This window comes from Periplaneta americana, chromosome 2 (assembly GCF_040183065.1).
Source record: "Periplaneta americana isolate PAMFEO1 chromosome 2, P.americana_PAMFEO1_priV1, whole genome shotgun sequence".
Lineage (NCBI taxonomy): Eukaryota > Metazoa > Arthropoda > Insecta > Blattodea > Blattidae > Periplaneta > Periplaneta americana.
In genome coordinates this window covers 24,268,969-24,296,652 of record NC_091118.1, presented here as the reverse complement: position 1 = coordinate 24,296,652, position 27,684 = coordinate 24,268,969, and the positions used below count along the sequence as shown (strand labels likewise).

The window sequence follows — 27,684 nt, the reverse complement described above, 5'->3', positions numbered from 1 at the left end:
CATTTCGACAATAATACATTAATAAAAAACTAACGTACGGAGAATGGATAGAGAAAAAATTCCACAGTTAATTCTCAAATATAGACCACAGTGTGGACGAAGTCAAAGGTTAAGGGTGGAATAGATAATATGGCCTACTTCCATGACAGTTTGATGATGTAAAGTTGATGAATTGATTATGGTGATAGATTGATAATGGTGATAATTGTGATGAATTGTGATGATAATGCTCAATTTATTGATGATGGTGATGATGCTGAATTAATTTGTGATAATGAATTGATGATAATATTTAATTAATAATAATAATAATAACAATAATAATAATAATAGGCCTAATAATTTATTCCTAGAACAAAGATACATATTTTTTATATAATAATCACTCTAGCACCCGCAGAAAAAGTAAGTTACATACTCGTCCTCAGGGGGGTATTCCACATAATTTTAAGATATTTTATTAGAAAATACAATAAGTAAAAAGAAAACGCAGATATCACAACAATTGGAACTATAAATGTTCTCTCTAAAGAGTAATTTTTAATTGATTTCTTTTTAATAAGGAGCATTAGCAAATTGTATGTTTGGAATTTAGTTATTATCTTGTTAAAAAACCTTGGATCAAAATTGCTACTGTGATTAAATTATATGCTACAGTTGGGTACATTTAGATCCTGTCAGGCATATATTGTCTGCTCTTTTGGTTTTACATTTATGTGAATACAAATATTACGGTTTTTTATGTACGAAATTCAATGATATTTTTATAAATTTTATGGATATCAAATATATTAAATTCTGGATATAATAGTTCTGAAAGATTTTTAAGTGAGTTTTTTACGACGCTGTATCAACATCTCAGGTTATTTAGTGTCTGAATGAAGTGAAGGTGATAATGCCGGTGAAATGAGTCCGGGGTCCAACACCGATAGTTGTTCAGCATTTGCTGAGGGAAAACCCAGAAAAAAAACCTCATTCTTGCTCCGACTGGGATTTGAACCCAGGCCACCTGGTTTCGCAACCAGACGCACTAACCGTTATTCCATAGATGTGGACAGTTCTGAAAGATAATAAAGAGGTTTATTAACACATATTTTTATTATTCTTTTCTGTAGCAGACTTATTGGCCTGAGAGAGAATGAGAGGTAAATCAGTTGTAAAGTATGGACAGTCAAGTAATTTCGTAGGATAACGAAATAGTGAATCATTTTTCTTAATCTATTGCACAGAAAACGAACATGTTTATCCCAAGTAAATGACGGTAATGATGAATTTATGACGAATTGACTATAATGGTGATGATGAATTGATTATAATGATGATGACGATGATAATGATGGTGACGATGATGATGAACGCAACTTAACATTGTTGGTGTTTGATTTCAACAGTGTGTCCAGTATATCGCGAACCGAAAAAGTTGGGAACTCCATTTTCTAGTACCTACTAATTCTAATCAACTCTTCTATGGTCTTGCGAATAAAACTTTTGGCGCTATCAATGGAAACTGTCCACACCTGTGGAGTAACGGTTAGCACGTCTGGCCGCGAAACCAGGTGGCCCAGGTTCGATTCCCGATCGGGGCAAGTTACCTGGTTGAGGTTTTTTCCGGGGTTTTCCCCTCAACCCAATATGAGCAAATGCTGGGTAACTTTCGGTGCTGGACCCCGGACTCATTTCACCGGCATTATCACCTTCATCTCATTCAGACGCTAAATAACCCAAGCTATTGATAAAGCGTCGTAAAATAACCCACTAAAAAAATCAATGGAAACTCCGCCTACGGTTACGCCCAGCGCATGTATCATCAAATACAGAAGAAGTGCGATGACTCATTTACGCACGCTCGAAAGGGAGTTATATATCATGTGCACGAGGCAAGCCTGATCACAGTTCGCGGCGTATGCTGTTGGTAGTTACTACATAGGTTCGCTCACAGCCACACTCGCAATGACAGCAGCCTTCACGTGGTTTTCAGCAGTTTTGCTCTCCGCTCTTCTGACAGCGACATTAGGTAAGTACTCGTAAGTGAACAAACACCAGTTCCGCCTGCGTTGATCTAGGACCAAGCATATCTGTTTCAACTGTTTCATTATTGTTGCTATAGCAAATAAATAAACAACATTTCAAGCTATTTTTGAGCTAGTTAATGTATGTTTCTTTGCAAATTCATACAAGAAAATACTGATTTTGCCACTACAAATGTTAATTTGCCTTCTTATCTGCTAGTTTGATTGTAATAGAGATTGCATCAGCGCACTAAAAAGACTCTAATCTTTAAATGTATTGAGGTATGGGCTCTGAAAATTTTCGGCATTATGGAGATTTGGGTAATTTGGCAGAAGTTAGTTTGGTACTATTGTGCCTTAAAATACGAGGGAAAGAGACCATCAATATTTTCATAATTATGCTCTGTACTATGACCTTTGATACAATTACGTATATAGCCTACAGAGTGAACAATAAGTATGAAATATTATTAATAACCTCTTAAATTTTAATTTTACAAAAAAAGTTTTATACAGAAACTGTTGGAGATAAACCAAGCAATATTATGCCAGTATTCGAATACAGTTAGGTACTCAGACATACCGATTGTGACAGCAAACTATTTTTTTTAAATGGCACCCTATATTAAAATTTACATATTCCGAATCTCCATTAAATTTTACGTATGAATTTGTAGAAACTTTACCCTTTCACCAGTTTTATGTCTTTTAACAATTTATTAAACTTGTTTCGTGGACTTAAAACTTGAGACAAATAAGTACGTGAAATCATGTTGAGTAAGCCATAAAACTAAACAAAACAGTATAACCGAGTGCACCAATCTCGGTTAGAATGTGTGCTTAAATGCCCATGAATATAAACCGATGTATCATCAAATTCACTTACTGCTTGTACAAAGGGCTTTTTTGCCTCTTATACTCTACAGATTCCAGAAACGGAGTTTTTTTAAGTGACAGAAGACAGAGGACTGTGACAAGATTAGAGTGTGTTATATGAGGGGATAGCTAAGTGACAGGAAGCCGAGAGTTGTGACAAGGTTAGAGTATGTTATATGAGGGGATAGCTAAGTGACAGGAAGCCGAGGGTTGTGACAAGGTTAGAGTGTGTTATATGAGGGGATAACTAAGTGACAGGAAGCCGAGGGTTGTGACAAGGTTAGAGTGTGTTATATGAGGGGATAGCTAAGTGACAGGAAGCCGAGGGTTGTGACAAGGATAGAGTGTGTTATATGAGGGGATAGCTAAGTGACAGGAAGCCAAGGGTTGTGACAAGGTTAGAGTGTGTTATATGAGGGGATAGCTAAGTTACAGGAAGCCGAGGGTTGTGACAAGGATAGAGTGTGTTATATGAGGGGATAGCTAAGTGACAGGAAGCCGAGGGTTGTGACAAGGTTAGAGTGTGTTATATGAGGGGATAGCTAAGCAATAGGAGACAGAGGATTGTGGCAAGGTTAGAATGGGACACCTAGGCGTAAGTGACAGGAAGCCGAGGACTGTGATAAGGTTAGAGTGAGTTACATGAGGGGATAGATAAGTGACAGGAGACAGAGGATTGTGGCAAGTTTAGAATGGGTTAGATGAGGGGATAGCTAAGCGACGGGAAGCCGAGAACTGTGACAAGGTTAGAGTGGGTTAGATGAAGGGATAACTGACATCGCTGTAAATGAGTCCTATAGCCTAATCTAGTTGTAGAAATAATATTGTACTATGAACTAGAACTTCAAATTAGTAAAATGTCGGTCTGGTTATGTATCACACCAACCGGTCCCTTTAAATTATAGTGCAACTGAACAAAATTACCCCACCTTTGAAAAGTGACCCGATTCTACGGTAATAATTTGTAAAATGTCAGTCTGGCTACAGTTCACACTAGCCGGTCCCCTTAAATATATAGCGCTGCTGAACAAAATTACCCCGCCATTCAAAAATCTCCACTTTCTACGATACCAGCGTTCTAAAAAGTCAGTCTGGGTATATTCCACACTAACAGGTCTTCTTAAAATGTAGTGCTATTGAACAACATTACCCCGCCATTAACAATTCGATTCATTCTGGTACTGATTAAACGTTGTATACTTTGTTTGCAGGAGCTCCCAGATACAGTCAAGTTTCACCACTCCTATTCGAAAGATTACAGAGATCGAAGTCCACGGTAGACATACCAGACAGTCTAAACGCTCTTCTAGACAACAATGAGGAATACCCGAAGCAAGCCCAAAGTTTGGAAGACCAGGCAAAGCAGCTAGCGGAGATCTTAAAGAATAACAGTAACTTCCAGCACCGCGAGAACGGAGGCAGCTTCAGTCCGCCGAGGCACGAAAATTCCGACAGCGGTTCGTTACCAGAGTAAGTTGAAGCACAAAATAACAAATAAGTGTAACCAAGTTAACACATATTTTCTTATTATACTCCTACGGGTTTCCTACTATACCTGTAGTCCCGACGCTGTTATTTCCGGCGTGACTCCGCCTCTTTGCTTACGTCTTAGAAAGTGAAGGCTCTATAAAGTCTAGGTAGGTAGTATCATTCGCCATTTTTGTTCTTACGTTGCCGAGCTACCATACGAGGAATCTATTTGCAACACCGTTAAACATTATCATGTCGTAACTCCTATGATAATAAATCAAACGCAATGTAATTCAGCAAATAATTGAGCGGCAAATAACGTCTTCGTGTGCTTTCTGCGAACGCCAACTAAAGAGCTAAAATGGCGGGCGATTATATTAGGTATTTAACGAGCCTTAAGAAATGAATCAGCGAATCACAAGACGCACACGTTTAAATGTAGCCGACCTGCAACGCGATTGGCTGCCGGAAATTAGAGCGACGGGACTATAATGCGTTTTACAATCATTAGACGGAGATGAAATTTTGAATTCTACAACGCTACTATATTTATGTACCGTCAAATTGGATGATATCAGACAATTTTTTTATATATTTTAAGAGACCACTTGTGTAATGACCGATAATTTGCGATTTTTGTGATTATACATCTGTGGCCGGGAGGAAAAAGGTCATAGGTAAACATTTTATACTTTTTCAGGAAAGCAGTAGAAAGACTGAAATTGGTGTCAATTATAGAGTTTTTTTTTAATTAAGAGGTTTTTCCTGGATATTATTTGTTTATATTTCTTTTAAAATAGGTAATGCCGCTCATTTAACAATTTTCTTGATTATTTCCAAAAATAGCCACTCTTAAGCCCTTTTAAGACTAGAAGCCAGACTGAGTAGAAGGGACTATTAAACATAAGACCTTTTTTCATGTCAAAATAAACGAGAAATGTAAATCATTAGGAATACAAAATGGGTCTTAAACAAATATAGGACTGTTTACCCTGGTGCTTAAAATTTTAAATGGAAAGGGCATTAGTATGTGATAAAATGGCTAAAATACAAGTTAGACCTTTTTGATAGGGAAGCATGGAAAGTAAACATGTGATGGTTTGTAAGGAATAAAGTATTAAATATTCTTAAGTCCTTTATCCTCTGTGTGTTCGATTCAAAAAGTACTTAGGACATTTGGTAATGCTCTATAAATCCAGTCAGGAGTCTTATTTGACTTTAGCCGTTTTACCAGATTGTAGAGAATTGTTTCCGCTTTCAGAATATATAAAAATCTCATTTTCACAAAAAATTGACTTAAGACCTTTTCCTCCCGGCCACAGACATTATTATGTATGTCTAAAACGTGACAATCTACAAATGATGAGCTGGCGTTCAGAAATGAACATAATACAATAATGTAAAAACTGTCCGATGTCACCCCACAGTCGGGGTGATTTCGGACACTAATATTTATAAATAACTGATGTTCTTGCCTCTATGGGGTTATTTCGGACACATTTTATGTCTTTTAAAAATACATAATCTATTGCTGTTCTATTTTATAATAAATACAGCCTTAATTACATAACATACAAAGATATTAAATGTTACAAACTAAATTAAATAACCAACCTGACAAAAATATTTACTCAACATATCTATTACAAACTCTCCGAAGTCTTCCTATAAGACAATTTGCCTGTTTTCACAGCGACAATAGCCTTCTTCATATTTCCAGAATAATTGCATCTGTGCTTCACGCCTAGCTTAGTTTTGTACCTACGTGGTATTATACAGTTTGTCCTATAACACCCCTTCGTATACAGGTTTTTTAAATAAGTGAATCGAAATACAATATAATTACCTCACTTCTCACAAGCAAGAATGGTGATGTTTTACAAAGAAATAGCAGAAACTGATGTTGAATTAATTGGATTTTAATCAACAATGGAAAATAACCTACAGAGAGCAGTGCATGAGTTATGGAAAATAAATGAGAACTATAATATGGAGATATCTGTACATAAGACTAGAACTATGGCATTTTGTGGTAAATCTCCTGTAAGATCCAAAATAGTAATAGGAAACAGTATCATAGAACAGGTAAATAAATTGAAATTTTTGGGTGTTACCTTATCTTATAAAGGAGACTATGATCAAAAAGAAAAAATAGAAAAATTTAATTACATAAATGGAACAATAAGAAGAACCCTGAAATCAAAAGCTAGAAAAGATACATTGTTAAAATTTTATAAGGTGATGTCAGTGCCCAGTTTACTATATGGAAGCGAAACATGGGTTATGAAAAAGAGAGATGCCTCTAGATTACAAACAAATGAGATGAAATTTTTGAGAAGCGTAGCAGATTACAGGAAAATAGAACATAAAAGAAACGAAGAAATAAGAGAAGAACTTGAGATATATGAATTAAACAACAAAATAGAAGAATATAGAAATACATGGATGTCTCACATTTCAAGGATGCAGGATGACAGGATACCATATAAGTTTTGGAAATATAAACCTCGGGGAAGAAGAAATATTGGAGGACCAGCCAAAAGATGGATGGACCAATTTCAGTAGCTGCTACAGGAATCAATTTCCTAATGCATGAAGGATGATGATGATGATGATGATGATCAACAATGGTTGCGAGTGCACATTTGAAAGCATTCTTAGAATAAAAATAACTTAATTGGTTTTTACGATTTTGTTTTGCCGCTCAACAATGGATACTCTGTGGCACGAAAGAATAAAAAAATTTTCTCATATCAAAGATAATTAATTCAACAATCACCCTGCAAAACTGCAGTTAATTTACATCAAGCAGAAGGCTGCTACCAACACTGAAACACAAAAAGTCACTAATGTCCGATAAGTTATCATCCCATTTGACGGTACTATTGGCAACACCGTCCTCGTCTTTGCACATCTGAAAGTATTCTTTAAAAAAATAACTTAACTTAATTGGTTTTTATGATTTTGTTTTGTCGCTCAACAATGAATATTCTGTGACACAAAGAAGAAAAAAAAAATGTTCTCACATCAAAGATAATAAATTCAACAATCACCCTGCAAAAGCGTAGTAAATTTACATCAAGCAGAAGGCTGCTACCAACAGTGAAACACAAAAAGTCACTAATATCCGATATCATCCCATTTGACGGTACTACTGGCAACACTGACTGTCATCTTCTTCTTTACACATTTGAAAGTATACTTAGAATAAAAATAACTTAATTGGTTGTTATGATTTTGTTTTTCCGCTCAACAATGTATATTCTGTGGTACGAAAGAATAAAAAAAAAATGTTCTCACATCAAAGCTAATATTAATTCAACAATCACCCTGCAAAAGCGCAGTAAATTTACATCAAGCAGAAGGCTGCTACCAACACTGAAATACAAAAAGTCACTAATGTCCGACATCATCCCATTTGTCGGTACTACTGGCAACACTGACTGTCATCTTCGCCTTTGCACATTTGAAAGTATATTTAGAATAAAAAAAACTTAATTGGTTATGATTTTGTTTTGCCGCTCAACATTGGATATTCTGTGGTACGACGAAAGAATAAAAAAAATGTTCTCACATCAAAGATAATATTAATTCAACAATCACCCTGCAAAAGCGCAGTAAATTTACATCAGGCAGAAGGCTGCTACCAACACTGGAATACAAAAAGTCACTAATATCCAATATCATCGCATTTGACGGTAATATTGGCAACACTGACTGTCATCTTCGCCTTTGCACAATGTCAATGCTCAGTGCAAATGAAAGAGTAGCGTCTCTGCAATTCGATCTGAAATAAGTGCCAAGAAAAACTTAATTACTTAAGTGTTTTCTCATTTTATATAACTGGACGACTATGAATTCGACCCTAATTCAAAATCATTAATCGATTGAAACGTTTTTTAAACATATTTTAAATTAGCTCAAGAATTTCATATCAGAATCCACCTTTATTTCTCTTTTAATAGGTAAAAGTTTGAGTCATTCTGCTTAACAGATAATGGTTGGTTTGTTTAACTTTCTGGGTTCAAATCCTGGTTGGAATAAGTTACCTGGTTAAGTTCCTTTCCGGGATTTTCCCTCAACCCATTAAGAGAAAATGCTGGGTAACTTTCGGCGCTGGTCGCTGGACTCATTTCGCTATCATTATCACCTTCATCTCGCTCAAACGCTAGATACCATAGCAGTTGAAAAACCTCGTAAAATAACCAATTAAAAAATGCTAATAGGATTCACTGCAAGCAATATTGTGGAGTGACCCAATATGCAATATTCTCTCACAAGATAAACTAAGGACTACAACAGTAACCTATCCTTTCTTACCAAACATTTTGTTTTGAACTACTCCACTTCGATCCTGTCAATATTAATTTAAATTGTACTTCTAGCTAAATTTCTGCCAAAAACAGTAGGCCTATATTAATCCATAGACTGCAATGAAAGAAGTAAAATTATTTACTGCATCCCATTCAAAGAAATAATATAGCAAAAATTAGTCCGTTTATGGGCTCGACACTCCTTCCCTTTGACCATATAATCATGCAGTAAAATAAATTGGGACCTGAGGCGTGTTTTATAAAACTAATAAATTAATACTAGTAGTAAAAAGGTAATAATATTACTTAACATTATTAGTATTCTGTTTCATAAAATTGTTAGTTAATAATATTATTTATTACTGTAAACGCTCATATTATTACTAAAATAAATAATATTATTAATAAAGTGTTTCATAAAGTAGCAAAGGTATTAATAGTACATTATGCAACGAGCCTATAATGATAGTAATTAAGACGCAAGTATGTTTGTTTATGAAACGAGCGCAAGCGAGTTTCATAATTTTCATACGAGCGTCTTAATTACCATTATAGGCAAGTTTCATACGACTTTTTATGCTCGACCGTATTTCTAACTTGAAATTATTCAGAAGTATACATTTTATTTGTATCTGACAGAAGATCGGAAGTGACCTTGTTCATAGCTCATGAATTGTGAGATGTGCGCAGACGCGAAAGTATTGATTTTTTCCGAGGAACAATAATGCCATTGACCTTGATGTAATACTGAGAATGTATAACCTGGAAATTGATTTAGAACTGAAAAACGAGATGACAAATTGAATTTATTTGAATATTATTTACAATTAACGCTAATTATTATAGTAACAGAACATAACCTTCTGCGACAGTATTGGATTTCCAGCCTCCGTGACGTTTCCCTCGTCTTTCGATTGCATATCCGAGAATAATCGAAAACCTGAACTTTAATGAATAGGTGTACTTTAATGACATGCATTAAAGGACTGCTACCAGGTGTATAATTACTACATTTCGGCATGGTCGAGCATAAAATTTATTAATATTATTACCGTTAGTTTCATGAATGTATTTTAACTACTAATTTCGTTATTAGTAAAAAAAGTAAATGCAGTTTAGGGTTAGATTTTGAACATAAATCAGTGGAAACATTTGAAATGTATGTAAGAATGGCATCAGTTGCTAAGTAACGCGAAAATATAGCCTACTAAATCCTTTTGTTCATTTACAATACTACAGTAATTTCTGATACACAACATACCGATACAAAATTATGTTTTTTTTTATTACCATAATGCCAAGCCAGAACAGGCAACGCTGTCAGACTCAGGTATTTGATAACCTCAGCATTAGTCAGGCTTCTGCAGCACGGTCGATATAGTGTTGACCGTGCAGAATGCTCACATTCCTAACCGTATCGCAGAGGCAAACTGAAGCATAGCAATGTCCAGTCACTGATAACTTCAGAGTGAGTCACAAAGCGTTCATACCACTTTTTATAGCCCTTCTATGCATTCTTTAAGCGTTACTGGTACACAGAAATACGACTGTTTCCTTTTCTTCAGTCCATATAAATAACCTATGAATAGACCTAGAGCTGAAAATCTGATTCATCCGATTTTTAAATCCAAAAGATGAGAGAAATATTTAACTTTCTTGTGTACAGACTCGATTATTGTCTTCTGTTGTCTTAAGGGGTTAGGTACAGCTTACAGCAGTAAATTTTTTGGAATTATTCAACATCTTTTTCCTCCATTACTGTATCTTGTACAATAATGAAAATTAGTATGTGTAAAACACTGTCCTTCTGCTACATAAAAAATATTTTTACGATTAAAAAAATTTTTGTTTTTTTTTTTTTTTTTTTTTTCAAAATTCAAAAACGTAACAGTTAACTGTGCAGTGATGAAGCGTTTCTTCATAACTCATGAACTTGTTAACTTTTTCATGTTCTCTCTCTTTTATTTTATTGCTGAAACTCATGTTTACAATATCATGCTCTTTAAACTGCATTCCTTAATAAATAATATTTATTTTATTTTGTGTTAGGCCATTTTTTAAATGAATTTATTTTTTATCATACAATATATCAAAGGTAGAGAAGTGATTTTGCATAATATTGTAGATATGACATGCATAAATACACACACAAAATTTCATTACAGAATGTTGGATAGTTTTTGAGTTATATGGGAAAGGTTTCATCACTGCACAGTGAACTGCCACCATTTTTTTTTTCATTTTGAAAAAACATATATAAATATTTTTTTTAAATCGTGAAAATATTTTTTCACATAGCAGAAGGACAGTGTTTTCCACATACCAATTTTCATTATTGTACAAGATGCAGTACTGAGGGAAAAAATGTTGAATATTTCCAAAAAATTTACTGCTGCAAGCTGTATCTTACCCCTTAAAGAGAGGGGATGGTGAAATTTGGAAAAAAAAAGTTGAATTAAAAAGAAAAAGAATATTGCCTTGTGTAGAACATTATATATATATATATATATATATATATATATAATTTTATTGACCATCTTGCATAATTGGAGGTCATTAGTAGCCATTTTTAAATGGCCTGCGCGCTGGAAATTTAAATGGCACGCTGTTGTTTGTTGATTTCCCGTAGGTTTCATTTTCTGATACAGCATTTACAAAAATGGATATAACTCAGGAACCACTAAAGGGAAGTTCATGAAATTTCGAATACATCTTTAACAGACTACAATTTAACTTTTCTCTAGATTAGAATTTTGATTTTATTTTGTAGGCTATATGTAAAAATAATTTCCAATTTGCAAATCACTGGCCATAAAATAATAATTACTCACGGTCATATGCTTGTATTATTTTTTTCTCCCTGTTATTTATATTCGCTTTAACATCTTTGGTCATATCGCGAGTTAATCTTCTGTGTGAAATCCGAAGGCCTGTGTACTATTGTTGAGACTGGTTCTATTGTTGTGAACTAGATGGCATCTGTATATGTATTACTGATTTGTTATGAATATGATTTCGGTGATGAATGAGACCGGTGATATTCAGGGATTTTGTGGCCCGAATTTCCTGGCATTTGCCTTACGGTTGAGGGGAACCCTGAAAAACCTCAACCAGGAAATTCAACCCGACCGGGAATCGAACCCGGGCCCTCTGAGTAAGAGACCTGCATGCGCCATTTACTAAAACCGTAGAAAACAGCGGTTAAAATTAAGTTATTACCATAATTCAATGGGAACATACAGCAAGTTAATATAAAGTATACGCATTCAAACTAAACGATATGTCAATCTTCATTAAAGTATGGTATTCACTCAACTTTAACCCTTGCTTTCTCCGTTTTTAATGAATGGCGCTTGGCCCACTATAGCTCTGAACCCTTCATAAGGTACACGTACCAAATAACGCCACCTTAACACTTCAGTCACTTTTGCTCTGGAAATAAGTTATGTACAAACACGAAAATTATGAAATAGAAACTGTAATCTTATCTTTACAAAATAGCACAATGAAAATGGATATATTATATACCGAACAAGAATTAGAACTCAAATAGGAAAACTTTGTAAACTGGCGTTATTAGGAACAGATTGTCCAATTAACGCCACCTATTTTCTAGTAACCTATACACTTATAATTGTTAATGAATTATTTTTCCTAAGCAACACAAATTGAACTAAGCGACTAAATTTGAGTTTCTGTTAATAAAAGATACAAAATCACTCATTACTAATGAAAGATTCTTGATCTGAAACTGAAACACCAGATGGATTAGGAAAATGTGTTTTCCAGTGACTCCTTACTTTAAAAAAAGAGACAATGTGACATAGTAGAAAGTTATTAAACACAAAAGCATTTACCTTAGTTTAATATGAATGTTTTCCAATAAGTAAAACAAAAAAATTAAGTTATGTAAAATAAAAAAAATTAAGAGTTCGATAAGCAATTGAACCAATATCATCACTGCACATTCTGAACATTTGTAAGTTGAAAGCTTAGTGATTTTCCTGATGTTTTCACACTGGCGCTGTACTGTCAGCCTTAGTACTTAGGCCTACATAACCTAAAATTTTGTCTGTAGACCTTTAACTCCACATGGCGTTAAAGCGCTACTGAGTACTTGATAACATGACATGCCTGTTTCTCTAACATTTTCAAATTTTATAGATAGCAAATACTTTCTATACATAGAAGAATGTTTAAGGATCACGAAAATATATAGTTTAATATAGTTATTATTTGCTCAACACGCAAAATAAAATATTGCCTCTTACCTTGATATAAGAACAGCCATTCACTATCAACACACAACAGGAAAATGATGGAATATAATGTCACTCGTAAATGTCAGCGGACAGCTAGTAACTCATTTCATCACTAGATTGCAAGCGAATGGAGGCTATAGCAGTGCACTACCGAAAACTTGTGTCATTAACAAATTTTAATAGGGTGGCGCAGCGAATAGGGATTATAAAGAATCGACACTTCGCGTCGGTACCTTTGATGTAGCCGGACCGATTTCAATGACCTTCAAGCCAGCTAGAGCGTCAGATTCTGCTTTCTCCCTAGAGTTGGCGCTGACATCACACCAGCTAGCAGTCGACACAGCGGAAATATAACACATATAATTAATACATCTAGGTACATTATGTACTCAAAATAAATTGGATCCATAAAATAGTAAATTTGTCATTAACTGTAATGTCAAGACTCTAGAGTTCCTTTATAATGAGAGTTGAGACGTTGACCCCAACAACAATTAAAATATATAATGATTTGATAGCGCTGAAAATGGAAAAACAAAACTCTTACGAGAAGTAAAACCATATACCTATATTATATTATATACAAATATTAAACGAATTCGATACTTAATTTTATAATGTATTATATTATTTTATAATATAATTTATGATATCTGAAATATAAAATATTATTATTGCAACTAGTTTGTCACTGAGAAATAGGGAAAAGCTGTTAACTTGAATTTATTTGAAGCAAAGCGTTACTGGATTATGCAATAAGTTTGGCGATGTTTGGATCCTGTGTCTCAACTCTGTTCTCAATTATCATCTTAGCGTATGCTCGATTACACTAACCTCTAGCGCTTAAAAGTGGAACTAACCGCTGGCGCACAGAGAAACAAAACACAGGAAAAATCGCTCAGTGTCCATTCTTTATAATCCCTATTCGCTGGGTGGCGTTAAAGGTATACATGGCGTTATTTGGCTCAGGGACCTTATAATAGTTGCTGTGACGGACTTTTACAAGTTGTATTTTATTTTCTCTTGTGCTTTAATGTGGCAATAATATTGAGTCTCACAAACTTACTTTTGTTTTCCAGGTTCAACCGAATCCCGGGCCTCAGAAACAACTGCCCGACTTGTGTGCCAGATTCCTACCGGTGGGAGAAGAAGTAACCGTCGTACCGGGAGAATTGTTCCATTCGGCAGCTCCTGTACAAATGAAAAATGAATATCGTACATTAAAACACGATTTCTTTTCGTCTGAACACTCCGCAGTGCTTTTCACTCCTCACTATAAACATTAAAAAAAAAACAAAAAACAAAAAACAAAAAACAAAAAACAAAAAAGAAACAAAAAAAACAGCAGAACACCAAATGCGAAGCCAGAGTACAAATTAATTATTTTTATATTTTTTGTTGTGTATAATATTTATTTATTTATTACCATGATTTAGTTAATGTATGTAGCATCAGACCATTTACTGACATTTAAAAATTCTGTAGTAATAACAACCTAGTTGCAATTTTTATCGATGGAAAACACGAAAAGTACTTACGGATTTCACGAGTATACGAATTTCGTGTGATTTATTATTGAACTATTTTAGCGCGATTTGAGATATTTATTGTGAATTGCCGCCATTTGGCCCAGTGATTTACAACTCGTAAACTTACGATATTGGAGCACGTTTCTACTCTCTGAACAGAGGCAAAGAGCATTTGCCAGAGCGTTTGAGAGAGGGAATGCTTTGCTCCGTAGATGAATGTCCGCAAAACGTAAAATTACTCCAAATGAAAACATTGTATGCAATATAGGTGTACTATTAGTGGGACTAGTAATAATGTAAATAACTTTGCTAATAGTTTTAAAGGAAATTTGTCGTTACTTGACTTTAAATAATTAATCGTTAAAAATTTGATGCATTAAATAGGTCTGTATAAAGAATGAAAATTGTTTATGTATAGGCTATTATTCCTTATTATGTTATTCACTTATGAGTTACGATATTTAACTCACGAGTCATGTAACTTACAAACATAGATGTTGATTTATTTGTTTAATTTAAACAAACCAAATTAAGACGTGTACCATCCAGGTTCTCCCCTATAATCGAATGCTTTAATTCATTTTTAGAGGTTCAAACACGGGCTAAAAAAACCGTAAGAACGATAAAAGTTTAATATAATATGATTTACTTCGAAAAAGAAGTAAGTTCAGGGGTTCCGTTTCGATTTACGGCACGTAAAAAGATCTATACTTGATGAAGACTACAAGCAAATTTTTTAGTATTCATGGGGCTGCCCATCCTTCGCCTCTAATTCATACCATATGGACAGTGCTGAATTTGAAATTATGTTTACTCCATTATTAAAATATAACTTTACTAAGTTTCTAAAGAAAATGTCTGAAATATAAAAAGGTTAAAAATTTGTATTCCATTCACCCCTACACGGTGGCTCAGTGCTATCGCGTTGGAGCTCATAACCCAGGGGGCCCGGGTTCAAACCCTGAATTTATAACTTGTGTTGGACAAGTCAGAGATCCAGGCAACACATCCGGGTACACCAATTCCCTGTGACATCAAAATAATTTTTCGTCGTCATTCATTACGAATTTAAAATAGACCCATCACCTCTAGTGCACTCTGGATAGTCTCTGACGAATTAAGTGATTTATGCTGCTCGGTACTAGTGACATCTATGAGACGCTTTCGTAGAGTCGGGGTTCTGCCATTGCAAAAAAAAAACCCATTCATGTCACTTTTCAGACACCTCGAACAATGTATCTTCGCTGGCTCGAAGCTATCGAGTTTTCCAATCATGTAATATTATTGTTATTGCAAAAGAGGTACTGAAAGTAGTGGAAAATTAACGAACCGATGAAGTCTTTTCTTGCGGCGGAATTGTAGTAATGTATTTTATTTAAGTCAAAATAGCATTATTAGTCTATGTGTGAATATATTAATTATGTAATTTAGTTGAATGAAAGCCGTGTGAAAACCACGATACATATTATTATAGCACATTTTTTCGTGAAATTCTATATATCATTAAATACAAAGAATAATGTTTTTATGCGAAATTTAAGAAGTGCGTTAGTTTGTCATAATTCAACTGTTAGACCTATGGATTTTTAAGTAGAAACAACAAAAAATATAACTGAGTTATATGGAATCTTGATCAACTCGTATGCATATGTGTTTGATTTCACTAGATGTTTATTTTTAGTATTTTAATGCCGGGAATTTAGTTTTAGAAGTAATGGAATCTAGTCTTGAAATTGTTTCTATTTCAGTGATTTCGTTATACGAATTATGTTACTTATATTATGTTTGTATCAGTATTATGCAAAAATTAGTTCCAGCTGGTCTGGTGTTAATTTTTGCAATTTAGACTATTTGTTATTACATTGATAAGATGTAATCTGGCTTCTTATGTTATAAACTTATTATGTAACGGTAGACAAATATAATTTGAAATAATAAACTATTAAAATAATATTGTTTTCCTAATATTTTATAACATTCTTAATTTTTAACTTCATTTGAACTGGAAAAATAACTAAAGATATGGATTGGTGGCAGTGCATGAAATTAATTATAGATGCAACATATGCGAAATGTTGGGCTTTCGCAGTGACTATGTTCAGAAGAGAAAGTCTGAAATCCAACCGCATATGCCTTTTAAAATATCTCCAACTTTTTGGAACTACTTGAAGACTCCATAATCAGAGACCTTGTACACTGGCGATCAAAGATACTTGGCCCTTACTAATCGATAGTGATCGATAATTTGTTCTTGTAAGGGCGGCTTCTTTAGTTATTACTTCTATGAATAGATGGCGAAGATAACAATCAGTGTCGTCAATAGTACATAAATATACCCGCATTCTTCTGCTGATTGTAAAAAAACACTCATATTGTCAATTATGAGACTAATTTATCCTTAATCTACATCATAATTATTTCCCCAACACTTTTTTACCCGTCCCAATAATAGTGTCACCTATTGAGAAATAGCTGAACTATTTCAAAGTTTCTTCAATTGTTGTATCATTGGTTCTGATTTATCCCGTGGTTAGGAAGTTCGCTTACACGATAAAAAAAATTCTAGATCCATAGAAAACTGATTTTTTTCTTTATCAAACTAAACACACAACCTTCATATACTAACTCAGTAGAGAAACTGCAACTGCAAAAGTACAGCAGTCGAAACAGAAGACTGGGACCTATTGTAATCGAATTACCAGATTTTAGAAAGAGAAGAAGGTAGTTACGCTCTCACTTGCACACAGTGTAGACATGGCTATTTTAAAAGGGACGAGGGGGACGAATCCCAGAAAAGTATGTATTTTAAATTCTAGGAAGATGAGCTGACAACAAGGTGGAAGTTTTCTTGGAAAACCATAAAACTTAATAAGGATTTCGCAATGTGTTTCTGCTTTCAATAGAGGTAGACTAGGTCACTGTCCTCATATCTCCATCTCTTTCTGAAGTGTTTGTGCAAAGATTTTCCCTACTCTATCTGGTTTACAGTTAAAAAATAACAGTACTATTGTGCTTTTAAGTAAGCAAATTCCGAGAGAGAAATATTGTCGGAATTTTTTGTATTAGTTTGTATTAACAAGATAATAATTAATATCAACTACAACCGATTAATTTTAATCGACTCTTATTCGATTAAATATTTTTGATCGATTAATCTTACAACAGAAATAGATCGATTAATCGATTAGATTAATTGATTAAATCCCACAACACTAATTTTTAGCAATACATTCAGTAATGTAATCTCTGCAATAGTACCAACGTGAAAATAATTTCAGAATCTAAATCCCAGCGATAAAATAACAAAAAAATAATAGAAATTGTTATACAGTATTTTACTATTACCCAGCGCCAAATTTGAAATAAAGGAAGACTATGTTGTACGAGGAAATAAAAAACGTAAGGCCACTCTATCATCAAACGTAAGAATACGGGGAAAACGTACAACCTGGCAACCCTGCTGTCTGCACAAGTACACTGAAAAGAATATTCAATATTGTGCCAACCAGTTCACGCCGTCTGAACGAGTTAAAGGAGAAAGGAGAAAATCTATGACCTTGAAAGTCCTTTGTTTCATATCGTCGACCCTGCACTAAGCTGTCCTCTCCTAGCTCTGTAGAGTATTAAAGATTTAAAGCTGACGAATGATCTCAGCTGTTCTTTTCTGTTCTATGGCTTTAAACAGAATGAGTCAATTCATATTGACCTCTGTTTCTATTAAGATATATGTGATAATATAGAAATAATATAATCAAGGCGATATGATTTTAGAAAGTAGTGCACTTGAAAACGAGTTTGTCTTCTATGCAGGGCGCTCAGGTTCGATTACCGGTCAGGAAGAGCTACTCACTAGAAGACTTTAGATTTAAGAAGGAAATTGAGGCAAATCCCAACAAAACGAAAACTGAAATCGCAAGACGTTTGTAATAAATATGTGACTAGTTGTCAAAGAGGCCTATATCGACCTTTTCATTCCCTAGTTATTTATTTCTCGCAGTTTGGGCGTAACGTCATTCTGTAGAAGTCATTACAGACTACTCTTACTACATTTGTTACCCCACGCATAATTTAGGTATTTACAAATGACTTTTAAGGAACCCAGAGGGTTCATTATCGCCCTCACATAAGCACGCCATTGGTCCCGATCATGAGCAAGATCAATCCAGTCCCTACCATCATATCCCATCTTCCTCAAATACATTTTAATATTATCCTCCCATCTACGTCTCGGCCTCCTCAAATGTCTTTCCCCCTCCAACCTCCCAATTAACACTCTATATGCATTTCGTACATACATGCTACATGTCCTGCCCATCTCAAACGCATGGATTTAATGTTCCTAATTATGTCAGGTGAAGAATACAATGCGTGCAGTTCTGCATTGTGTAACTTTCTCCATTCTCCTGTAACTTCATCCCTCTTAGCCCCAAATATTGTCCTAAGTACCTTATTCTCAAATACTCTTAACCTCTGTTCCTCTCTGAAAGTGAGAGTCCAAGTTTCACAACCATATAGAACAACCGGTAATATAACTGTTCTATAAAATCTAACTTTCAGCTTTTTTGAGAGCAGACTGGATGACAAAAGCTCCTAAAGCGAATAATAACAGTCATTTCCCATATTTATGCTGCGTTTAATTTCCTGCCGAGTGTCATTTATAAATGAAGAGTCCACTGCAAGAATGATGGATGTCACTTTCTTGTCGAAAATGAACCAAGACTGTCAATGCGTAGCTTAATACATATAGAATGTACATAGAGAGTTATATGGCATTAACACTGATAGTCATTGTCCAGTAATGATCGGAAAATCACAGTTAAGCTTTGAGCGCTAAGCATTTCAAACTTTCAATTGCTTCTTCTGCAAAATGTATTCCAAATGGCATCCATCATTCTTGCAGTGGACTCTTCAATTGTTACTGTTGTTCCAAGATATTTGAACTTTTCCACCTTTTCAAAGAATAAATTTCCAATTTTTATATTTCCATTTCGTGCTATCTTCTGGTTAATGTTAATGTTATGTTTTATTTAACGACGCTCGCAACTGGAAGGCCTACAAGCTTATGATAAAGTTGTTGGAACAACGCCTAGCCATATAAGCTTATGATAAAGCTGTTAGAAAAACGCCTAGCCTATGATAAAGCTGTTACAAAACGCCTACACAAGCTTATGAAAAAGCTGTTAGAAAAACGCCTAGCCATATAAGCTTATGAAAAAGCTGTTAGAAAAACGCCTTTACAAACCTATGATAAAACTGTTAGAAAAACGCCTATACAAACCTATAATAAACTGTTAGGAAAACGCCTATACAAACCTATAATAAACTGTTAGGAAAACGCCTATACAAGCCTATGATAAAGCTGTTACAAAACGCCTATACAAGCTTATGAAAAATCTGTTAGAAAAATGCCTATAGGTCTACAAGCATATGATGAAGCTGTTAGAAAAACACCTATACAAATATATGATAAAGCTGTTAGAAAAGCGCCTATACAAATATATGATAAAGCTGTTAGAAAAACGCCTATACAAATATATGATAAAGCTGTTAGAAAAACGCCTATCGGCCTATAAGTCTATAATAAAGCTGTTAGAAAAACGCCTATAGGCCTATAAGCCTATGATAAAGCTGTTAGAAAAACGCCTATCGGGCTAGAAGTCTATAATAAAGCTATTAGAAAAACGCCTATAGGCCTATAAGCCTATGATAAAGCTGTTAGAAAAACGCCTATAGGCCTATAAGCCTATGATAAAGCTGTTAGAAAAATACCTATACAGGCCTACTTCAATAACCAATAGCACTATTCTCGTAAACAATGTTGGCAACTCTCCTCTTTGAAGTTATGCTATGAAAAAAAATTATCACTGTATCATCAGCATAATTCATATTATCTGCCTTGTACAACTCTTATAAACAGTGCTTCAACTTTTGTAAAACATTGGGTGGGCTCAAACACTTCAATTTAATATGAGTTAAAATAAAGGCATTTCATATGATACCCTAACACGACGAATTATTGGGTAGGCTCGGGCCTCACGAGTTCATATAAGTTGACGCCACTGGTTATAAATAATTAATTTTCATCACGTCAGACACTAAAATAAGTAGAGATGTTGTCTCATAAGTAGACATCGGATTTTTAGGCACTAAAAATTGCAGTTTTAGGCGCCTAAAATAAGCTCAAAATTTGTAAAATTAGGCTCTACTTTAATGAAAATAGGCATTTTAAGCACATCAAGGTATCATACTTATTTCTTTCACTGAAATTTTTAGTTATACACTAAAATACGCACAAAAAAGTATGTTTGAACATTAAAAAAGAATACTATATTATATTTATAAACAGAGCTGCACAAATTTAATATATTGAAACTAATGAAATAATGATTATTGATATCAAGATTACTCATTTTAAGTTATTGAAATTCAGTTCCATGCTCAGACTTTATTATAATTATCTGCACAGTTCACCACCGGAATTTTTTCTAAATTCTCCACAGTTAACCTTTGTCTTTTGTCACCGAGAATCATTTTGAAAGCAGAAAAACTTCTTTCAACCGAAACTGATGTGAGAGGCGCAAATTTTAAATTAGGTACAATAGAAACATCAATACTTACTGGAACATTTACACTTTCCCCCGATATCACTCTTGATACTTCTTCCAACAATGAAAATCCTACATTCTTATTTAATACGTTGTCCCACTTATTTTTAACTTTTTTCCCAGTTTCGCCCAAAGCAGAATGTATGTTCACTTGAGCTTCCTTTACTACTGCTATTTGGCTACAAAGAGATTGTTTTTCACGTTCTAATTGTTCAATGCTTACAGGTATGAAAGAAAAATTTGATGTTATATAGGCAATATCGTTTTTCACTCGTGAGTCATTCAGACAATCTTTCACTGCTTTCACACACGCTGCACTATCAGTTTCAGGTAATTTATCAATAACTGTGACCACTTCTTTAAAATACTTAGAATAATACACCACTGACTGAATCCAGGTTCCCCATCGTGTAACAACCGGCTGAGGTGGGAGTGGGATATCTGGAAAGTTCTCTCTGAATATTGAAATCCTGGATGGGGCTTTACAAAAACATTTTTTTGTGTTAGAAATAAACGAATTGACAAGAGGAAATTCATTCCGGATTGTTTCAGAAACCCTGTGAAGGCCATGTGCTAGACAGGTTACATGCGTGAGGTTAGGATAAAATGTTTTAAGAAGTGGAGCTGCAGCAACCATGTATGAGGCAGCATCAGTACAAAACAACAGAACTTTAGAATCGTCTATATTACCTGAGTATAAAGACTGTAGGCCTTTATTTACAAAATAAGCAGTGACTTGGCTATTCACTTTCGAAAGTTCCTTAACACATACGAGGTGTGGAATCGAAGGTCCATCAGGACTAAGTTTTCCTACTACCATATTTGCTATATACCTATTCATAGGATCTGAGGTTTCATCCATAGAGACCCATATGTAAGAATCACCTATATCCTCCCGAATGGAAGCTAAAGTTTCATTGTATATTCTGTCTAAGTAATTTTTTCTTAGGGTCGACTCAGATGGGATATTTTGTTTGCAGTATTTTTGTAAAAACTGTCTTAAAACCGGATTTTCAATTGCATTCCAGGGAATGTTAGCAGCAACAAACGCTCTGGTTAAATCAGCATAGAAATTGCTGCTGAGATTGGATGAAGTAAGCTGTGTTAGTGAAATTTGTTGCAGTTGATTTTTCTGCTGAGCTTTAGCCTTATGAGCCGCTCCTTGCACATGCTGCTTTAGGTGGCACTTCTTTTCTTGCGAAATCTAAAAATGTAAAGTAAACTGAATTAAAATAAAATCCTAATTGTTGTATTGCCGTATTTCTATCACAAAGTTAGTGGGTTCGATCAATCAAAATTTTAATGACCTGCAAATACTTTAACTATCGGAATTTAAAAGGTTAAAGTGTAGTGGTCTTAAAAAGAATTATACCTCAAGATAGCTCAGTCAATGTATAAATATTATAGGCCTACTCATTAAAATTAATAGAATTTATGTATTTCAACTATTGTTACATACCTGTTTGCTACAAATCTTGCAGAATATTATTTTCCCATCATAAGTGAATTCTGAATATTCTGTTAGCCATTGCCGGATCAATGTAGATTTTTCACTTATATTTTTCGGCATTATCGCGTTAAACTTCACAGGAAAACGTCCTACCGCTCAAAACTTCTCAACACAAATAAGGTGAGGGAAAGAGCAACTGTTAACGAGTATTCAAATGAACCGTTGTTATTGAGATTCAATTGGACAAAAATACAAAGTTCCACTTATTGTTGCATTTCCTGGTAGTGTTAACACTAGGAGGGCCATTCTTTTAAATATTTTGTAACGGTTTACCCTACTAATTCGCAGTTTTACGACTTTTCATAAGTATTTCGAAAACACTCTTGCTCCAAAAATTGTGATTTTATGACACTCTGAAGGGCAGTACAGCTAATCGGTTTCAGACCGAAAACAGTCATTTTTATAGTATAGTATATCTCTGAATCGATAGCAGCACATGTTGTGATTGTTGCCTGCTTCAAAACTAAGGTTGGTTCTTTGTCGGCATTTATGCCTCCAAACATGTTAAATTCGGTGAAATCTATTGCGAGTGTCGTGAGATTCAAAACATTTTGTTTCCTTTATCAATGGTTTCATGGCCGGTGTGAAGCAAACTTTCCACTTTTTAAATGCCTTAAATTTCGCAGTGAATGCATGTATAAATTATAAAAAGTAAGAGTAAAATGCGAAACTTTACAGTGAGTTAGGCATTTTTAGGCGAATATTAACAAATTAGGCTCTAATAACCGTTTTAGGGCATTTTAGGGCACTATAAAACTCTTTGAATACCTTTCAATTTCCATGAAACACAAATATTAATAATTATTTTTACTTTTCTCCTAAAGAAACAAAATAGGCATTTGCCCTAGAATCCGATGTCTGCTCATAAGTAATGTTAGTTTTGGAGTAAAATTTTACTTGCAGTGTGTTGTGACAAGGAATTAATATAATCTTCAAAGTAAAGACCATTATATTCTACCGTTTTTCTTGAGCCACCTTTCAGCAAGGTTTGTTATCCCGTTGCGGTTAACAGTTTCTGGTTTTTGATGCGACGAATTCTGTGGTAGACTATATAAAAAATGCTGCGGCTGCAACCCTGAGAACCCTGTTCATACGTCGCTAGCATTGAGCTGCGAGTAGCATGAAAAAAAAAGTGGCGATCAGCTGGTTCGGCGGCTACTCTTTTCTGGTTGCACTCTTTCAGAATAACACAATATCCGATAGACATGGTTGGGGGGGGGGGGGTACTTCCAAAAATGAGTGGTCAGTCATACCCGCCGTAAGGTTGGTAACACATTTGATTATAAATGTTTACTCTGTTAACCGATATGGCAATCGTTAAAGTGTTGTTCCGTAATTATTGGTATAGAATGCAAGGATTTAATTGGATAAAAGCATTTGTAGCCGCGGTATATTTTGAATTATTTATTTTCTTCGCAATTAGGATACCAAGCAATGATATCATTGGTGACATTGTTGACTAAACTAGCGCTAAGACATATGTTCAGTTTTTACGGAGTGGCAAGTTTCTACTGAAGTTGTGAAGAAATCGAGTGATTTGTGTAAGTATATACAAAAGAAAGTTGACCTCTGTGACGGGGAATACTGCCACAAGAGCTCATATTACGACAAAACTGCGAGATGAGTTCTTAACCTCAACGGCGAGATAAGTTAGCCTACATCACCGTGACTAAGAATATGTGACCTGGACATTTATTGCAGTTACGTAAGTACACAATGTTTTCTGTTAAAAAAAAACATATTTTTTAGTTCATACATAACATTTGTTTTTTCTTTGCAGATTTAAAATGTATAAGTTGACATATAGACCTATAAGACATCGATAGCTGAGATGTCTACAAAAATGGTAATTTAGTTTACCGGTAACTAATATTTTGTCCTCGAGTAGAAGATATTGTAAAGCAGAAATATAAAAAGTTAGTCTATTTGAGAAAAATTAATTTTTAAACATTTTCTTTTTATTCTCATGCAAATTTTCATATACGAGATATCACTTCTTAGCAATCGATAATAATCGTTGTACGTGGATAGAACACCAGATCGATCAGGGATATAGGCAGAGAAACACGACGGTCGGTATCTTTACAAAGTCGATAACGTAGGCAGCGGTACGAAGCAGTAGTAGACAATGTAGACCAAATTCAATCTTTTTGCTAGCGTAGGCTATCCCCAAAATATATATATATTTTTTTTACTTTCGTACCCCCAAACTGCATTGCAATAATATAAGAAACAATAAAAGACTATGATTGATGCTGTGTGAAAAATAAATTATTATTATTATTATTATTATTATTATTATTATTATTATTATTATTATTATTATTATTAGTAGTAGTAGTAGTAGTAGTAGTAGTAGTAGCAGTAGTAGTAGTAGTAGTAGGAGGAGTAGTAGTAGAAGTAGAAGAGGAAGTCTTTTGCCTTGCTACTAATGGCTCCTCTAGACGTATTGACATCATAGCGTATTCCCAGACTACCAAGAAAGGATATATAATTGATCTTACCATAAGGATTGAAACGGGGAGTAGCCAGCCGGAGGATGTCAATCAAGAAAAGATCAACATTTATCTGCCAACAGTTGATTACTTCAAAGCAAAATAGGTAGGCCTACCAGCTTGAAAACATTGAGGTGATTGGTCTTCTTATTGGAGCTCGTGGTGTGATTCCTAAGTTCTTTGAAAGCTTCAGAAAGACTTTTGAACTACCACAGACACTTACTACTGACATCATAACTTCAGTTTTGAAACGCTCTTGCCAAATTCTGAGTCATCATATTCACTCTGTTTAATTTCTTTTTCTTCACTTTATAATTCATATATGTTTATTTTAATTTTCTGTCAACAAATTTATGTAAACATTTAATATTGTAAAATTCATGTAGGAGAGTATACTGAGTCCTTCTGGGCTACCTCCAATGGGAGGCAGTTAACAATTTAAAATTTTTTTAGTGGTAGTAGTAGTTATTGGTACAGTAATATTCAGTAGTAGCTAATGAATTAGTCTATGTAAAATGTTATTGAAGTGCCAAGGAAAAACTAGAATTAATATTGTAATGAGAAAATATGTAAACTGCTATAATTATCAACAAGTATAATTAAATAAATATGTCAGCATCTTTGCATACGTAGTCAATGGAACGCGTACCCCTAGAAACAACCTCGCATACCCCATGTTATAGATTGAATACCACTTATATAGACAATTATCATATCTATGAAATTACCCAAATTGTTATAACAAAATTAATCAGTTCTCTATAGTTCTCTATCTACAAGAATAAAATTACAGCCACTTATTGATTCAGTTATGACTACGAAGCTTAACACTAAATTAGGGTTGCCAGGTGTCTTGTATTGTATGGAACATCCCTTAGTTGATATTAATCTCATGCAAGACAATTAAAATTCTATATTTACGGCCTAGTAAAAGGATGGATTTTTACAGCAGTGCTGTAACTTACTTACAAAAATCATATAATTACACTGAGAACAATGTTTTCAAACATTTGAGTCAATTAAATTTAATATAAATTTTCAAAATTTGAAAAGATTTTAGATTCTTTGAAATTCACAGATGTTTGTCCAGATTTCGATTTAACTTAGACATATTTTATGGGGAATTTTCAAAATTTAAGTAAGATAGGCTATGATTGAAATAGAAACTACGTAACACAATGAAAGTGTAAATAAAAAAAATGAGCCAATTTTTTGTTATGAAAAGTCGAGGGATGAAAAGGTCAGATGTTCCATAGATCTAACAAAAGCTGAAGTCCAAGTTGCCTTGAATTGTAATCATAGTTGTCATTCTTTTTTTAAGTAAATAATACAGATTAAACCCCGCTAGCTAATGCTAAAAACGAAACAAAATATCAATAATCATAATATACTTTGTACTGTACAGTAATACGATAAATTCATCTTATAAAAATGTATACTTTTTACTAGAAATCAGTAATTTTAGTGTATAATTTAGTAGCACAAAACCATTCCAATATTTTTTTTTATTTAAATCTCAATAAAATTACAGTAAAATAAAATGTTAATTAGAAATTCAGTGTGAGTGTTTTTAGCTAATATGACATATTGTGCATATGGGATACTTTCAAATAATGTAGGCCTACCCTATATTTTTCTTCCGATAAATATTATGCTTCAAGGCTTGACATCATTCTGCCCCTTATTGGCATTCTAAAAACCTGGTAACCCTAAGTTCCGTTATAGATAACAACGTAGAATTAAAGTTATAAAAAGTAAAAGACCATACCTGACCGAAGATAACTAATCCTTGCACCAAAATCGCGGATATATCCTGATAATATCACGAAATCTGGTTCGGTTGAAACAGAAAAGGACGGCATACTCACAAAAATTGGCGCGCTACTAATTGTGATTAAAACAGTGCCACCAACACCGATTCATGGGAAGCCACTAAGAAGAAGTGCTAAAGTCTCTGGGTTCCTATACTGTCAAAGGAAAAATAAATATTTTTGTTTCCCTAAGGAGTAGAAAATTCCTCATGATTCATATAGCCTATCAGCAATAATAAACCTTGAAAAATTTTTCTTAGATCAACGTTAAATGCCTCCAGATTTGGTGGTAAATCGCTGACGTTGGCAACAGTCGATTAACAATGTCAAGATTGTCCTGTGCTTGTGCTAGCAACGCCTGTCAATTTTTTAGCACAACATTTATTTTAAGTTCCAGATCACAAGGACCCCTGCCTTATGACAGTGAGAATAACAGAAGAAAAAAAATGGTACAAATTTATAACAAAAGTGAGCAATTAAGACAAGAACCCCATCATGTCAATTTTATTGTAGACAGCTGTTCAATTATTATCGAGGAAACTAGCGTCATCCGTGACGACATTCAGAATATTGTAACATCTGGCGAGTACTTCTAAAACTAATAATCTGCCGATTCCGAGGTCTCGACCGTTAATACAGAATCTAAACCGAATTTATTGAAGACATCGAGATCCGAACATGCTCCCAAATTCCTGGCATAGTTCTTATTGTCTTACAGCTTGTAAAATTCGTTGACGGAGAGTTCCTTCATTATTCACAGAAGTCGAATACACCAACGACTCTACATGCCCCCAAAGAAAGAAG

General features: G+C 34.2%; 1 protein-coding gene across 1 annotated transcript; it reads left to right on the top strand.

Annotated features, from left to right (window-relative positions):
• The first annotated feature begins 1,855 nt into the window (after positions 1-1,855).
• Positions 1,856-16,410, top strand: LOC138716304 (uncharacterized). Its single transcript, XM_069849243.1, has 3 exons — positions 1,856-2,014; positions 4,097-4,355; positions 14,010-16,410. Exons 1-3 carry the CDS (start codon positions 1,951-1,953, stop codon positions 14,083-14,085), a joined length of 399 nt encoding a protein of 132 aa, XP_069705344.1. The 5' UTR covers positions 1,856-1,950; the 3' UTR covers positions 14,086-16,410.
• The last annotated feature ends 11,274 nt before the right edge of the window (positions 16,411-27,684 follow it).